We start from the raw sequence: 18739 nt of genomic DNA on the forward strand, positions 1-18739 counted from the left end.
GAGTTGCAGAGAAAGATGGAAGGGTAGTCTGTCTTCTTTTTCCCCAATAGCCCAAAAGACTTTTACAGGAAACACTGTATAATGAGATTACTATGTATTAATGTGTGCTATCAGGGAATTAAGATATGGATTGTACAACAGGAACAGAGACACAAACATGTGATGAGAAAATCAACACTTCAATATATGAAGCCAAAACACAGTCCAATTCGTTATTTTGTAATAGCTAAGGAGAAGTTTGCATAGAACTTGGGAAAACTTTGAGTCACTGAATCAATTTTATGTCAATGTGGTCCAATTTTTCTTGTGCTGTTTGGTGCAGATGATTCAAAATAGATGTTAAATTAAAAGAATGAATGCATATAAGTCTTTATCTGTAGCTGTAGATGATTGAAATAGATTCTGTAGTTATATAGATATAATATCCAAATGAATATCAAGCAGTATTGACAAGAATAGATCCTATGACTGTTATTTTTGTGAATGAAGATCTATCTACAGCCATTAGTGTGCTATGTGGTTATACAGAAACAGACCTTGCTAAAGTAATTTTTAGACACCCAAGTATATTTAAACCTCCCAAGTATTATAATGAATGACCTTATACCTATGCACACATTCATACACACACACACACACACAAACACACACAGAGGAATTTCTTGTCATTTTAATTTGCTAAAAAGATATTTTTATTAATACTAGAAACCTTAAAATAGCCATTGTCTGAATTATCTCAAATTCTGCATAAGTGAAATTTGAATGAGTCAGGGTTCATTATTTTTGGGAAATAGAACCAAGGAGAAAATAAACATCTTTGAAATAAAATATTTAAATCAAAAAGAAAATAAAATCATATAAAATAGGAACTAAAAGAAGTCATCTTGTGCTGAGCAGATAAAAAAAATCTAACACACATGAAAATATTCTGCATTTTAAAAGATTTACATGCCAGATATTTGAATAAATTGAGAACACTTCTTAAATCTAAAGATGACAGCATAACAATATCTGTATCTTTTCATCTGCATTTCTTTTTTATTGCAATTGTTAGGAAGAAAACAATTTAAAGGAAAAAATAATCTACAAAAACATCACAGTATTTGAAAAGAGATACCACAATCATTTATTTTGTTATCTTTAGAGCAGTGATTTTTAACCTTGTTACACATGGGAACAAGCGAAAATAGGATAATTATTTTGGGGACCAATAAGGCAGAATCATCCTGAACATAAATGAATTTTACTGAGGTCACTGGGTCTATAATCTTCATAGAACAACATCAGAGTGCTTAACTCTTTCACAGACCAGTACAAAATTTCTGGCATACTGGTCCACAAACCAGTGGTTAAAAAATACTGCTTTACACCCCATTTTCAATTTATAAATGGAAAGTCATAACATAAACAAAAGTAGAACAAGTTCCATTATTTAGCCAATCTTAGCAGGGTTCCAAGGGGCTTCTCCACACACACATTGAAACAGAAGGCAGCTGACTCTTTTCAATAATTGATTTGCCATTTGTATGTAAAATTGCACACAGCTGTATAACATCTCTTTCTTTTACAAAAAATAATTTGAAACATAAGGGCCTAAAACCAGAAATTATTGTAAAACATGTAATCATTGGAGAAAAAAGGATAATTCCCAACCTGTTACAAACCATATTAAAAATATCAACTGAACCCTTCAAAAATATTTTAAAATAACATTAAAGGAAATTAAGTTCATAACGCCTAGTAAGTATAATGTCCAACATGAAACTTACTGATAGCGAAATTGAGAATGGATTATATCTCCGTTTTTGCTAACAGAAGAATTAAGTGGTTTGTCTAATCCAAAATAACGCGTAATCCCAGAATTATTTCTACTTGGCTTTCAAGAGCATTTCCCTTGCTATATTTGCGTAGGATATTCTTTGGCATATAAAATACAGTCATGTAAACTAAGGAGAGGAATTACTGTATAGCTGAGCAGACTATTCCTCCTACCTTGATTAATGTTTTCTCTACCTCTGCCATTTCAACAGAAGTGCTTACGCGTTTCCTCACTCAATCTTTTATCTATTTTAATCATATCATTCTAGGCACACGCAAAGGGTTAAAAATTGAGGAGGTTTGTTTCAATGGCTTTCATTGTGGTAAATGAAGGAGGTTCCACTCTCTGCTAAGGGGCAAATCATATATGCCAAGTGGAGTCAGAGGAGATGGGACCCTCACACCAGATGTGCACATGCACAATGTGACATCGCAGTGAGGATGCAAGTGTATGGGCTCTGGGGTTAAAAGGCCTGGGTCTGAAACCCAGTTCTGCCACCCATATACTTCATGACCATAAGCAAATAAAGTCAATAAGCCATAAATTTTTACTTGAAAGATAAAGACAATATTCATAAAACTACTATGAAGATAAAATGAAATATCCTACCCATAAAACACTTAGCTCCCAAACCTGGTACATATACATTAGGAACACAATATACCTTAACGCATTTTCCTCAACAGATAAGGTACTAATGTTTACTCATTGACACATTAGCTTCAAAGCAATTTTAAAATCTTTTTTTTTTTTTTTTTTGTATTTTTCTGAAGCTGGAAACGGGGAGAGACAGTCAGACAGACTCCCGCATGCGCCCGACCAGGATACACCCGGCACGCCCACCAGGGGCGATGCTCTGCCCACCAGGGGGCGATGATCTGCCCCTCTGGGGCGTCACTCTGCCGCGACCAGAGCCACTCTAGCGCCTGGGGCAGAGGCCAAGGAGCTATTCCCAGCGCCCGAGCCATCTTTGCTCCAATGGAGCCTTGGCTGCGGGAGGGGAAGAGAGAGACAGAGATGAAGGAGGGGGGGGTGGAGAAGCAAATGGGTGCTTCTCCTATGTGCCCTGGCCGGAAATCGAACCCGGGTCCCCTGCACGCCAGGCCGACGCTCTACCGCTGAGTCAACCGACCAGGGATAAAATCATTTTTTTTTATTTCATGTATACAGACTTGATTATTTACAGGGTAATATTGCTAAGCTCTGAAAATGTATTTTTGAAGTTAAGAAATAGATTCTCATTTATTGAAAATCAAGATACATTCCTGGTACTGTTATCCCTTCTATGTTAATTTATATACACAGGGTTACTTTCTTCTTGTTTTAGAATTCATTTATAAATACTTACAGTATACAAAAATCATTATCTAACCTCCAAAGCTTAAGTCTCTTTCTAATGTCTCTATCTTAGCTAATGACACCATCATCCAGCTTGTCACCCAAGCTAGACATCAATCACATTAGACTTCATCTTCTCACCCTATATTTTGATCAATTATCAAGTGTGATTAATGCTAATTACTAAACCACTCTGAATCTTTTTTCACTGTGTTTAGCTGTCCTTAGTTCAGGTCCTCAGTATTTCTGTCTTTATCTGTAGCAACTGAACCCCCTTCTAATATCGCCTTCATTGCAATTTACCCTCCACACAAATTGTTCTTAGGACATCTACTCAGATACTTAGCAATGGTTCCTTTAACTTGCAGCAGCTTTTTTATTTAAAGAAAATTCTATGTGAAACAGAACATTTAAAATTCTAACTTAGGCAGAAGTGGGAAAACTGGAAGTACTTCCTCAATTCCATGTCAGCCAATAACCAGTGGTCTATGGAGAAAATCATAAACTGCTAAAGATAGACCCTGGCTGGTGGCTCAGTGGATAGAGCACTGGCCCGGCATATGGATGTCCTGGGTTTGATTCCAGGTCAGGGCACACAGAAGAAGTGACCATCTACTTTTCCCTCCTCCTCCTCTCCTTTCTCTCTCTCTTCCCCTCAGACAGCATGGCTCTTTGATTCGAGTGCATTGGGCTGGGTGCTGAGGATGGTTCCATGGAGCCTCTAGCTCAGTTACAAGTTCAGCCCCAGATGGGCAGAGCATCAGCCCCAGACAGGGTTGCCAGGTGGATCCCAGTTGGGGTGCACATACAGGAGTTTGCCTCACTATCTCCCCTACTCTCACCTAAAAAAAATACCTTCTAAACATGATAAATAAAAAGCTAGCTTCTCAAGCTTTCTTTTCCTACCCTTTCTATTTTAATCATATCATCTATGAGTCTCTACTCCAGTATCTTCAACTCAATTGTCACTCCCCCCAGCACACCAGCTATTTCTCATCAGTGTCTGTCTATATTCATCTCTGCCTGGCATGTTTCCCCCTTGATTCTACATTTGTCCAACACTCATCCTACAAGACATAGCTCCAAAGTTCCTATCCTTCTGAGTATTACCCAATTTACCAAAATGATTAGATCACAGAGATGGCTCTGTGCTCTGAAAGTATCTTGTATGTACTTGTATTATAGTTACTATCACATTTTAAGCAATTACTAGCTTTCACAGCCTTCTCTTTAATTCTACTGTGCCAAGGACTGCTACTCATAATTTTGCATTCTCTGGGACATAATAGCCAAAATACAGTAAGTGCTTTATGCATTTTTGTATCTTTGAATTTCTAAGAGATCTCATTGCCATAAAATGCAGGTTCTACCACATAGTATCTTTCATGATTTTTAAAGTTTCAACTACAGAAATGTTCAGGTTAAGTGTTTTGTGCCCTAGGCTATTTTTTAGAAAAATCAAACAAGCTCAATGCTCATTTTATGAGACATATTTTTGGAGGAGCATTGTTTATCACTGTGTTCAATGTAAAACACTGGTTTGTTATAGAAGACAGTGACAACATACACTTTTTTCTTTTCTAATCATAGGGTTTCTCTACCAGGGATGTATCATCTTTCTACTTTTTTACTGAGAGTAATAACTTTTACAAGATACACAGATGCCCAGAATCCATAAAAATCAAACAGCAAGTTATTGAGACATAAGTAAGCAGATGTGCTGCATCAAATCCTCGGAATACTTGAGACAACGCAAGTTTGGCCAGTATATCCCTGATCCCTTTCCCAACGAATAATATGCATACATACATACACAAAATCAAGCCTTGAAAGGGATTTTCCTTAAGAAAATGACAACTAATATTTTTTTTCAAGTCCTATCCATTTGATTTGGGTCACTAGAGAAACAGAACAGTTTACATGAATACTCAAAAAATTCAATAACGTCACCTCTAGTAGAGCTTGAAAAGCTCTGAAGGACAAGCAGTTAGATCAATATTAGTTTATTTCAAATGCTGAGCAATATAAAGAGACAAGGCTAATCATGGGATGGATTTTCTTACCTGTGGGAGTGATCATTCCTGGTGATAAGAGGCTTGGGACAGAATGCGGCAGGAGGCTAGCATTGTCTTGCAACGCTCCCAAGGAACGCTTAGGAGGCCTGCCGGGCCTTGCACTGTTGAAAATCAGACAAACAGAAATCAGGTTAAAATTTTTCACATTTTTGGCAATACAATCACTTGCTACATTTAATTTCTACTTCTTGTTTATTGCCAAAGCGATAGAATTTTATATTAAAGAATATGTTTACTGATTACTAAAAGACCAATCTTTTCCTTCTTATGAAATTTCCCCAACATATAGCCAACATTAAAACTATAAAAGATCAATTTGTATTTTAGATTCCATTTACCAGCCAGTCCTTTGCGATACAGCTTACCTGTTGAGAGCCACCCAGTTACTCCCTGCTGTTAAAGCTCCATCTGATTCCTGGTATAAACACACGGTACCTGAGACAGTGGCTCACACAGTTACAATTGTACAGAATGTGAAATGATTAAGCCTGCCCAGCAGGCCAGAAGCGATGGCTAAAGAGCTGAGAGATGGAGAGGAAGACCTGATGATTCTAGCATTTCCACAGCTGCCAGAGTCCACAAGGAACAAAGGGGCTCTCACCCTGAGGAGGTTTTTTTCCTATTTTTCAAACTGGGCTGCATAGTTAGCAGCGCACTGGCCGGGAGTGGCTGTGCTACCAGGAGCCACTTCCTTTGCAAGCGAGGCTGTTGTCCCTCACAGACTGATCAGCATGTTTAACTAATGAGTTGAGGCTAAATTGACATTACCCTAACCTATTTCATTTGTACACTATTCACCCTAGTACACACAGTTCAGGAATTGCCGTTGCAAATGTTAGTCCGTAAAATAATGAAATAGAAAGTCAGTATCTGGCCTCTACCTTGTACCCTGATACAGTCAGTGTACTGAACACATCATTTGGAAGCCGTCACTACAATGAAGAAACACAAAAGTCATCGGACATTAGAATCAAGTCATTCTCAAGTCACCCAATATATTTCAAATATTATTTTCTAATGTGGCCTAAGATATTGCTATTGTGTTTTTAGTAGAAATGCAGTTTACAAAGCTGAATAATTGGGCTTTTGACAAAAATGCTGCAAAATACTATATTAAATAACCCAAGCCACAAAAATGTATGAGGTTCAGATATAGAACATTTCCAAAAATGTCTTTTGGTTCACAAAGAAATTTAAGTTGAACCTCATTCTATCAACTTTGCAGTAGCAAAGTGCTCCATCAATGTAAGACAAACTCTGCTTTTAAATGCAGACAACTTCTAGCAACCTTACACAGAGGTACCATTACCTGGTTCATTTTTCATACACTACTGGTGTTATTTTCTTTCAGTGTACATCAATATTGTGTATCCACCTAGCACAAAAGAGTCTGTTTTTCTCATTTAATGTTTCAATTTTATAAACTGACTCTCCTTTCCCTCTTTCTGCTTGATTCTGGGCCATAATTTATTTTTATTTAATTCACTGTTATCCTGTATGTCCTTACCCTGTATTATGGCTCTCTAACTCTTTTAAGGACTGGTGACCAGATTTATTTATTTTTATTTTATATATATATATATATATATATATATATATATTTTACTTCAAATGGCCTAAGATCACTGAACAGTAGTCATCAGGGTATGTGCAATCATAGATGAAGTCACATTAGTTTGTTGATTCATCTTCACCAAATCGGTACTTTTTTATTTTTAGGTGAGAGGCAAGGAGATAGTGAGGCAGACTCTCACATGCACCCTGACCAGGATCTACCTGGTAACCCTAAGGCCAATGCTGAAATCAACTGAACTATTTTTAGCACCTGAGGCTGACCCACTCAGACCAACCGACCTATCCTCAGAGCCCGGGGCCACGCTCAGACCAGTCGAGCTGCATGAGGGAAAGAGGGAGAGAATGCAGAGGGGGAAGGTGAGAGAAGCAGATGGTTTCTTCTCCTGTGTGCCCTGACTGGAAATTGAACCCAGGATGTCCATAAAACAGGCTGATGCTCCATGCACTAAGCAACCGACCAGACCCAAAACTGTACTTTCTAAGTGCTTCTTTGTGTCTTTCCATTTCAGAACTCAAGCCTACTAACTTTACTCAAGTCCCCCTGATTACCCTCCATTCCTTCCCAATGCAAACATGTCAGTACTGTCTTCATGCTCATGACCACCTTCAGGTGGGCTGTCTCTAGAAGTAAGAAGCCTCGTGCTATCTCCACTTTCATATGAGCCAGCTGTTGATAGTACACTTTGAAAGTTCTACAGTATGACCAGTTCTGTTCCAAATTTCTTTGTCAATCTCATTATTTAAAATACAAGCTGACTCAGGCTTGAGAGGCATTTGAGGCTTCTTAGTGTGGTCATTCTACCTTAAATATTAAGGTTTGAAAAAAAATTGGGCATTACAATACCTGACTTCAAACTATATTATAGGGCCACGACAATCAAAACAGCATGGTATTGGCAGAAAAATAGACACTCAGACCAATGGAACAGAATAGAAAACCCAGAAATAAAACCACTTATCTATAGTCAAATAATTTTTGATAAGAACACACAATGGAGAAAAGAAAGCCTCTTCAATAAATGGTGCTGGGAAAACTGGAAAGCCACATGCAAAAGAATGAAACTGGACTAGTCTGTCCCCCTGTACTAAAATTAACTCAAAATGGATCAAAGATCTAAACATAAGACATGAAACAATTAAGTGCATAGAAGAAGACATAGGTACTAAACTCATGGACCTGGGTTTTATTTTTATATATTTATTTATTTATTTGTATTTTTCTGAAGCTGGAAACGGGGAGAGACAGTCAGACAGACTCCCGCATGCGCCCAACTGGGATCCACCCGGCACGCCCACCAGGGGCAATGCTCTGCCCACCAGGGGGCGATGCTCTGCCCCTCTGGGGCATCGCTCTGCCGCGACCAGAGCCACTCTAGCGCCTGGGGCAGAGGCCAAGGAGCCATCCCCAGTGCCCGGGCCATCCTTGCTCCAATGGAGCCTTGGCTGCAGGACGGGAAGAGAGAGACAGAGAGGAAGGTGGGGCTGGGGGTGGAGAAGCAAATGGGCGCTTCTCCTATGTGCCCTGGCCGGGAATCGAACCCAGGTCCCCCGCACGCCAGGCCGACGCTCTACCGCTGAGCCAACTGGCCAGGGCCATGGACCTGGGTTTTAAAGAGCATTTTATGAATTTGACTCCAATGGCAAAAGAAGTGAAGGCAAAAATTAATGCATGAGACTACATCAGACTAAGAAGTTTTTGCTCAGCAAGAGAAACTGATAACAAAATAAACAGACAGCCAACTAAATGGGAAATGATATTTTCAAACAACAGCTCAGATAAGGGCTTAATATCCAAAATATACAAAGAACTCATAAAACTCAACAACAAACAAACAAACAATCCAATAAAAAAATGGGAAGAGGACATGAACAGACACTTCTCCCAGGAAGAAATACAAATGGCCAACAGATATATGAAAAGATGCTCATCTTCATTAGTTATTAGAGAAATGCAAATCAAAACTGCAATGAGATACCACTTCACACCTGTTAGATTAGCTATTATTAACAAGACAGGTAATAGCAAATATTGGAGAGGCTGTGGAGAAAAAGGAACCTTCATACACTGTTGGTGGGAATGTAAAGTAATACAACCATTATGGAAGAAAGTATGGTGGTTCCTCAAAAAACTTTATGACCCAGCAATCCCTCTACTGGGGATATACCCCAAAAACTCAGAAACATTGATACATAAAGACACATGCAGCCCCATGTTCATTGCAGCATTGTTCACAGTGGCCAGGACATGGAAACAACCAAAAAGCCCATCAATAGATGACTGGATAAAGAAGATGTGGCACATATACACTATGAAATACTACTCAGCCATAAGAAATGATGACATCGGATCATTGACAGCAAAATGGTGGGATCTTGATAACATTATACGAAGTGAAATAAGTAAATCAGAAAAAAACAGGAACTGCATTATTCCATACATAGGTGGGACATAAAAGTGAAACTAAGAGACATTGATAAGAGTGTGGTGGTTACGGGGGGAGGGGGGAGAGGGAGAGGGGAAGGGGGAGGGGGAGGTGCACAAAGAAAACTAGATAGAAGGTGACAGAGGACAATCTGACTTTGGGTGATGGGCATGCAACATAAGTGAACGACAAGATAACCTGGAGTTGTTATCTTTGAATATATGTATCCTGATTTATTGATGTCGCCCCATTAAAAATAAAATTATTAAAAAAAGAAAAAAGAAAAAAAATTGGTCAAATTTCACACCATCAGCTGTATATGGAAAAATTCATGGCTTAGTTCACAAATGGCTTAATATCATTTACCCCATATTCTATAAACCAGAAAGCCCATATTCTCGATCCTAACATTCTTCTCAATGCATAAATTTTGGATGTTGGTATGATTGTGAGTCTTCCCCACTAGAATGTAAGTTCCATGAAGGCAGCACATATTTCTGGTTTTGCTTGACACTGTATCCCGAGCAATTCTCATGGTGTCTAGCACACAGTAAGGTCCAGTAAATGGCTAATTAAATCAGTTCATTACTAGTGACATGAAAGCCTGACCAGGCAGTGCCACAGTGGATAGAGTGTTGGCCTGAGATGCTAAGAACACAGGTTTGCAACCCCAAGGTTGCCAGCTTCAGTGTGGGATCATAGACATGATCCCATGGCTGCTGATTTGATCCCAAAGGTTACTAGTTTGAAGCCCAGGTCGCTGGCTTGAGCAAGGGATCACTGTCTCGGCTGGAGCCTCCCATCAAGGCATATATTAGAGGAAATCAATGTGTTCATTATCTCCTCACTATCTCCCCTCCTCTCACCTAAGGTACTACAACTATGAATTGATGTTTCTCATCTCTCTCTCTTTTTGTCTGTCTGTCCCTCTCCCCCACCCCTCAGTAAAAAAAAAAACAACAATGAACATTCATACACTTTGTACAGTTGGCAGCTCCCTGAAAGGGACATTCAGCATGTTTTCTGTTGTCAATACGATATAACACATTTTATGATATATTTATTTGAAGTTGTAATGCTTGACACTTTGCTCATTAAAATTAATAATTTTCCTTTTTCTTTTTCTTTTTTATTGATTTTATTGGGATGATATTGGTCAGTAATATTATACAGGTTTCAGGTGCACAGTTCTACAACACATCATCTGTATATTGTACCGTGTTCTCCATCCCATGTCAAGTCTCCTTCCTTCACAGTCTGTGCCCCCGTTCCCTCCTCCACCTCCTCCACCTCCTCTTCTCTCCTTCAATCCCCACTGTTGTCTGTGTCTATATATTTCTTTTCTTTGCTTAATCCCTTCACCATTTTCACCCAGTCCCCTAATTCCCATTCCCCCTGACAACTGTCATTCTGTTCTCATGTCTATGAGTCTGTTTTTATTTGGTTTGTTAGTTTATTTTAAACTTTCACTGTTGGAATTATTTTTATTTCATATCATCAGTCACTTGTATATGAATCAAGGAATAGGTAACTTAGTAATGTGCGTGATTTCATTGTTTCAAAAAAATGTCTTGTTAGTTAGTAAATTTATCAGTGATGTCATAAGCCTTCAAGTATAAATCATATGATCGCACTTGATTTAGTGAGAAATCACAACTAATGTTGTGGCCTTCAGTGAAAGCTTGGCTTAACACTCTTTAAAGAAATACTTGTAACATCCTGAAACAAACCGAATAAATTACTGAGGATATAGTGGCAATTAAGGGGGGGGTGTTAGCAAAAACTGTAAAGACCACTGCAGTTGGATTCCTGAGGTGGGCTGTTAACAGTGATCTGGGATTATTCTTCAGAGCTATCACCGATATTTAAAATCCCTTGGGATAGTCCTGAAATGTGTCATTTTTAAATTACATTAGAAGCCATGAAAACCATAAATGGCATTTGCTTTGAAGGTGTTGTTTACCTTACTGTAAAAGTGTTACTCTAAATGTGCTTTTAAATTTTCTGTTAAAGAATAATCTTTCTGAGAAAATGGTAAATCTTCTAATTGCATTGTAGATTAATAATAATCTCTTAGGTCTGACATTTATTACATTTCAAGGATGTCATTGGTAGTTAAACTCTATTTGACCTTTTAGTGTTTATGAAGAGAAACAAACTCTGACCTCACAGTAGCCTGGGTCCCTCTTCTCTCCATGTTGGCAAACTGACACTTTTCTAAATACTGCACTGGATTTTATTCCCAACCAGATCAAAGGCATCAGCAACCAATTCAGCAACCCGGAAAAAGTTATCCATGCAAAATGAGCAATTAACATTAATCATATATGAAATTGTTCAAACAGATAACTAGAACCTGGTCACTATGGTAACTCTCATAAAATGGTACTTATGTTAAACTGGGCGTCAATCAACCCTTGGTTCATGGGAACTTAAAATGTGGCTCCTCATGTCTCCAGACGCTAGCAATACAAGGGGTGAAAAGCAACAGAGGCAAGGTCATTTATATTCCATTACCATTTACTTTCCACTTCACTCCTTGTACACACATCCAAAACAAATTTGGACATATTAAAAGCATCAACACCAGTGTTCAGTTAGAGTTAGGGAGGTTAAGGAAATTATCTTTAATATAGGGTGTTTAGAGGATGAAGGAAAACCTCTACTTGTTAATGGTTCACACATTACAATATCAAGGATCATGTAGACCAATTAAGATTTATGCATTAATACTATGATTGTAAGAACTTGAATTATTTGTAGCTTTTATTTTACTTTTAATAATTTATTATATTATTTTTATTTGACTTACTTATTTTTAATTTGGTGTACATATATTTAAAAGAGTTACATCTGTTTGGCAAATTGGAATTTTAACATTTATTACTGTGTAGTGACAATTTAACTGATAATTTTCTTAATGTATATTTTGTCACATATTAAAATAATATAGTGATTATTTTGAATTGTCATGTTTAATTCCCTTGCTAGTACTAAATTTCTGTTTTCCTTTCAATGAAAAAGAAATCTGATATAATACACAATATAGAAGTTGACTACTCACTCGATAGAAAGTGTAACCATGAAGCTATTTTATACTTCATTTACTTGACTCTGCTCCTCGTTTAAATTAAATGTCTTCCAGACTGGTATTAGGACCTTTTAAAAAGTTCACCTTTTGTCACAAATTGACTGAATTCTAATACAGTTCTTGTATAATTAAAAAATATTGTGTAACAGAAATGTTGAAGTCTGACTGGAATTCTTAGCCTCTATTTGCTCTGCTGTGTAATTCATATTAACATCAGTGGAATTAATGCACCTTGCCAAATCTTACAAATTAAATAAACATTTCCCCTTCTAACATGTATTATATCACTGTCATACACATGTTTTAAAATAAAGACATTCTTGAATTCAAAGAGTATATCACTGTGTAAAACTTCTGATACTAAGGGAATAGATTCTAAACATTCACCTTTGGATATTTTTGGATACACATTACTGGCATCTTTTTTTTTGTTTTTTGTTTTTTTTGTATCTTTCTGAAGTTGGAAACGGGGATGCAGTCAGACAGACTCCCGCATGCGCCTGACCGGGATCCACCCAGCATGCCCACCAGGGGGCGATGCTCTGCCCATCTGGGGCGCCACTCTGTTGCACCAGAGCCATTCTAGCGCCTGAAGCAGAGGCCACAGAGCCATCCTCAGCGCCCAGGCCAACCTTGCTCCAATGGAACCTTGGCTGCGGGAGGGGAAGAGAGAGACAGAGAGGAAGGTGTGGGGGAGGGGTGGAGAAGCAGATGGGTGCTTATCCTGTGTGCCCTGGCCGGGAATCAAACCCAGGACTCCTGCACGCCAGGCCAATGTTCTACCACTGAGCCAACCAGCCAGGGCCACTTCTGGCATCTTAAATTCAACACGCACCTACCTGAATCACACTCTCCACACCTCCTCTTTCTTGTTTTTGTTTGTTCGTTTGTTTTAATTTATTAATTTTAGAGAGGAGAGAGAGAGAGAAAGAGAGAGAAAGGGGGGAGGAGCAGAAAGCATCAACTCCCATATGTGCCTTGACCAGACAAGCCCAGGGTTTCAAACCAGCAACCTCAGCATACCAGGTCAACACTTTATCCACTGCACCACCACAGGTCAGGCCCTCCCCTTCCTTGTTTTGCCAGCAGTACAGTCATGCTCTCAGTTACCAAAACTATTATACAATCTTGAGGGCAATTTTGATTCTCCCTCATCCCCTCCTTTTACTTTCAGTCTTTAATATTTTATTTCATTGCAATATATGTATAAATTTCTATCTATATCTATTCCTGTTTCTAACACCTTAACTCAGGCTCTCAGTACTTCCTGCCCAGGTATTTTTAAACAGGTGGCTTCATTGTTCCAAACCATTCTACATAAACTGTGCTATGGATTTTGGAGAAACATCCTTTTCATTATCTTTCTTTTTAAAAAAATTTTAAGTGAGAGGAGGGAAAATAGAGAGACAGAGTCTTGCATGCACCCTGACTGGGATCCACCCAGCAACACACATCTGGGGCCAATGCTCACAATTGAGCTATTTTTAGCACCTGAGGTGGAGGCTCCACAGAGCCATCCATCCTCAGTGCCTGGGCCCAACATGCTTGAATCAATCAAGCCATAGCTGCAGGAGGAGGATAGAGAGAAGGAGAGGAGAGAAGCAGATGGTCACTTCTCCTGTGTGCCCTTACTGGGAATTGAATCTGGGACTTCCGCATGCTGGGTCGATGCGCTACCACTGAGCCAACCAGCCAGGACTCATTATGCCATCTTTTGCTCTAGAACCTTCAATATTTCCTGACTGCATACAAAATAAAGTCTAAATGCTTTGGTCTGGCAATCTGTCTCAATATACCTTGTTTCCTTTTTCTCCAATTACTTCTTAAATAGTCTTCCACGCTAGCCAGACAAGTCTATACATTATCTGTTATGTGTAATATTTGACCCTAGACCGTTTTCACTGTGAAACATCTTTAAGGTATTAGGATTTCTAGGGCTATGTTTTGCCAGTCTTCACTGCCTTGGGAAGGCCTCAATATAACCTGTCATAACTGCTGCTGTTTCCTGTAGGGCCACTGCCTTTTGCTCTGTATCAGCACACAGGCTTTTAGCACAAAGGGCACTTCAGTGCCAGAATTAAGGAGCCTGCTACAACTAGCCAAAACATCGCTTTTCATGTCTGGCAAATGAAGTCCCATTGGTAATTGTCAGTCTGCGTGTAGTCCCATGATGATCTCAGTAGTTAACATTTCAAGTTTGAATGTCAATCAGAAAGTACAGGAGCATGGTGTTAATATTACAACTCTTGACAGCTTAGGCAGTTAAGCAAGCCCTTTAGGAAGTTGATCACGATTCACCTCTATCTTTAGAGCCTAAGAGTGAACATTCAATTAATAAATACAGGAGACACTTTCCTTGTTGGTTTGAAATCCTTTTAATAATTGCACTCTACATGGATAAATAGCAGCAACTCATATGAAAATAAAACCAATTTAAACAATCTTAGATATTCAGTGGGGTGCAGTGGGATGTCATTCCTGGTTTAAAAACAAGGGGGAATGTGTGTCAAGGATGCAGGTGATGCCTGACCAGGTGGTGGTACAGTGGATAAAGTGTTAGCCTGGGATACAGAGGACCCAGGTTCAAAAGCCCGAGGTCACTGGCTTGAGTGTAGGCTCATTCAGTTTGAGCGCAGGGTAGCCAGCTTCAGTGTGAGATCATAGACATGACACCATGGTTGTTGGCTTATGCCTAAAGGTCATTGGTTTGAAGCACAAGGTCACTGGATTAAGCTTAAAGTCACTGGCTTGAGCAAGGGTTCACTGACTCGGCTGGAGCCCCCCAGTCAAGGCACATATGAGAAAGCAATCAATGAACAACTAAGGTAACAGAACAAAAAACTGATGTTTCTCATCTCTCTCCCTTCCTGTCTGTCTGTCCCTATCTGTCCCTATCTGTCCCTCTCTCTGTCTCTCTCTGTCTCTGTCTCTCTCTCTCTCTTGCTTAAAAAATGAAAGAAAAGGATGCAGGTGGTTTCTAGAAGTCAAGAGCAACCGTAGGCTGACATGAGTCCAACACTTGCATTGGAAAAGATTCTACCAACAACTACAATGGGTTTGTGAGCGGATTCTTCCCCAGAGCTTCCTGACAGAAGCCTAGATTTACTTAATCTTTGACTTCAACTTTGTAAGGCTCTGAGAACCCAGTCAAGTCCCTCCAGACTATTGACATAGAACTGTGAGACAATAAATGGACATTGTTTTAAGTTGCTAAATTTGAGACAATTTGTCCTACAACAGAAAACTAGAACAGCACTTTTCCCATTGTTGAACTGTGTGACCTCAGGCAAATTACATGACTCTTCTAGAGGTGTTTTCTCACTGTAAGATTAGAGATATAAATGAAATAATCTATGAATCTGATCGTTAGAACTAAGTTACATATATTGTCAAATGTAGAGTATTCATTCACTTCAAAGTATACATAATTTTTCACTTTCTCATCTGTCTATTTTAGATTATCCTTTAAATTAAGTTGTTGGATTGGTTTTATGGAAAATCACCCAAAGAAGCAAAATGTGTAAAGAATATCATAACATTATCTTCACCAGTAATTGCATATAGATTATTTGTAAATATATATTAAATATATATCTATATATGGTTTGAAAAGTTAAAAGTACTATACAACTTAAAAGAAAAGAAATTCTGCCACATGCTACAACAGGGATGAAACTTGAGGATACTATGCTAAGAGAAATAAAGTAGTCACACACAAAAATAGATACTATGTGATGCTACCTACATGAGGAAGGGCAGCTAAACTTATAGAAAGTAGAAATGTATTTGTCCGGGGCTGTGGGAGGGGACACAGGGAGTTGTTCAGTGGATACAGTTTCAGTTGTGCAAGATAAAAAGGTCTGGAAATCTGTTGCACAACAATGTGAATATACTTAACACTAATAAAGTATACACTTAAAAAGGGGTAAGTTGCAATTTCTTAAATTACATTTCTTGGGGTGACACTGCTCAGTAAAATTGTATACATTTCAAGAGGTAGATGTTAACTTTTGTGTTACATGTATTTTACAACCATTTAAAAAATAAACTATAGCCTGACCAGGCGGTGGTGTGGTGGATGGAGCATCGGACTGGGATGCTGAGGACCCAGGTTCGAGACCCCGAGGTCGCTAGTTTGAGCGTGGGCTCATCTGGTTCGAGCAAAGCTCACCAGGGCTCATCTGGCTCGAGCAAAGCTCACTAGCTTGGACCCAAAGTCACTGGCTTGAACAGGGGTTACTTGGTCTGCTGTGGCCCCCCCAGTCAAGGCACACATGAGAAAGCAATCAATGAACAACTAAGGTACCACAGCAAAGAATTGATGCTTCTCATCTCTCTCCCTTACTGTCTGTCTGTCCCTCTCTCTGTCTCTCTAGACTGAATAAATAAGTAAGTAAGTAAATAAATAAATAAATAAATAAATAAATAAATAAATTATAGCCCTGGCCAGATAGCTCAGTTGTTTAGAGCATCAGCCTGAAGCACAGAGGTTGCCAGTTTGAGCCCCAGTCAGGGCACATACAGGAACAGATTGATGTTCCTGTCTCTCTCTCGCTCTTTTCCCTCCTCTCTAGCTAAAATCAACAAATAAATTTTAAAAAATTAGTTACTGAAAAGGTTAAGGTGGTACATTTTATTTTATATGAATTTTTACCACTATTTTATAAAAGTGTTACAAAAATGTAAGAGAATAGTTTTATTCTGGTTGCAGTTATTAATAGAATTGCAATTTACAATGGAATAATTTGTTTAATTTTTATGAAATTTATTAGGGTGACATTGGTTAACAAAGTTATATAGGTTTCAAGTGTACATTCTGTAATACTTCATCTGTACATTGTATTTTGTGTTCACCCCCCCCCCAAGTCAAGTCTCCTTCCATCACCATTTATCCTCCCATTATCCTCTTCCACCTGTCCCCACCCCTCCGGTGATCACCATGCTGTTTGTTGTCTGTGTTTATGGGGTTCTTTTTGTTTTGCTTAATCCCTTCACATTTTTACCCAGCCGCCCAACATCCATCCCCTCTGACAGCGGTCAATCCATTCTCTGTGTCTATAAATCTGTTTATATTTTGCTTGAAATCATTTTGAATGCCACAAAAAAATCTAACATGAGAGATGTATCCTGTAGTTTACAAATCAGAAAAGTAACTTTCTCATCTTAGTGGAGGTACTACTAAAAGAATTACAAACTCTCCCAAGCATCTCCTACTGCATACCTAATTTATATCCAGAAAAGTCCTTACATCTAAGGCAGAATTCAAGAGTTGAAACACTACATTTTAACTTTAAAATACTAATTTTCCTAAGGTATTTGCAACACAACTAATACATGTTTACACACAAACTTCTTTCTCACTTTCCCTTCCCAATTCCTTACTTTGCCTGCAAAACAGGTTTTAGGTATTCCCTGCCCCCCCCCAAAAAAAAACGAACCTTGCCCCACATCTCTTTCCTGCTTTGAAGTAATAAAAACAATTTTCATCAAAGTCCAAATAGATCGTGGCACTTGACTAGGAAATAGAAAACCGAATTCTAAAATTTTTGTCACTGATTGTGGCATGAATGTGTTGCTAGACTAGTAAATGAGCATGAAGATATTTAAGACTGCCATGGCAGTAGATATGTCTATGAGCAAATGAATGGTCTCATGAGGTTCCCTCCCTGCCTTATTTTCATTTTAAAGTCAGGTACATTTGGGTAGGTTCAAGTATCACAAGTAAACCTTGGACACTGCAGCCTAGATACAGATTAACACGCTTTTCCAAAAAGTAATTTTTCTTCCTACGTTATAGTTTCCACAAGGCAACACAATTCAAAAGGCCGGCAAGGGACTGTGAACTCAGAAACTCCAACAGAATGTCTCTGCACCATTGATTCAATCTGTGATGTGAAACTCAACCTTGCCTGACCAGGCAGTAGCTCAGTAGATAGATTGTTGGGCTGGGATGCAGAGGAGCCAGGTTCGAGACCCCGAGGTTGCTGGCTTGAGCATGGGCCCATCTGGTTTGAGCAAAGCTAGCTAGCTTGAGCCCAAGGTCACTGGCTTAAACAGGGGGTCACTTGCTCTGCTGTAGCTCTCTGATCAAGGCACATACGAGAAAGCAATGAACAACTAAGGTGCCGCAACAAAGAATTGATGCTTATCTCTCTCCTTTCCTATCTATCTGTTCCTCTCCCTGTCTCTCTCCTTCTGTCACAAAAAAAAAATCAACCTCTCACTGCTTCAGTTTCATCATCTACTAAATGGGTATCCAAGTGATTTAAGGAATCATGATGAACTGCAAACTCCTCTCTCTAAAATCCTCCATAATCAAATAATGTGCAAGAAGAGAAAAGAAAAAATCAATGCATGAGCAGCTTTGAGCAGAATTTTCCAATTTAAATAGACTTTCACTTTATACAGCAATGATGTG

At 38.8% G+C, this 18739-nt stretch overlaps 1 protein-coding gene across 2 annotated transcripts in view; it reads right to left on the reverse strand.

The window, feature by feature from the left end:
• DACH2 (dachshund family transcription factor 2) overlaps positions 1 to 18739 on the reverse strand; it is a 568556-nt gene that overhangs the window by 260552 nt on the left and 289265 nt on the right. For both annotated transcript variants that reach the window (XM_066249889.1, XM_066249888.1), the window contains exon 3: positions 5221 to 5333. In XM_066249889.1, the coding sequence (XP_066105986.1) occupies positions 5221 to 5333 (113 nt within the window). The remainder of the gene's footprint in view (positions 1 to 5220; positions 5334 to 18739) is intronic.

This window comes from Saccopteryx bilineata, chromosome X, assembly GCF_036850765.1.
Source record: "Saccopteryx bilineata isolate mSacBil1 chromosome X, mSacBil1_pri_phased_curated, whole genome shotgun sequence".
Taxonomy (NCBI): domain Eukaryota; kingdom Metazoa; phylum Chordata; class Mammalia; order Chiroptera; family Emballonuridae; genus Saccopteryx; species Saccopteryx bilineata.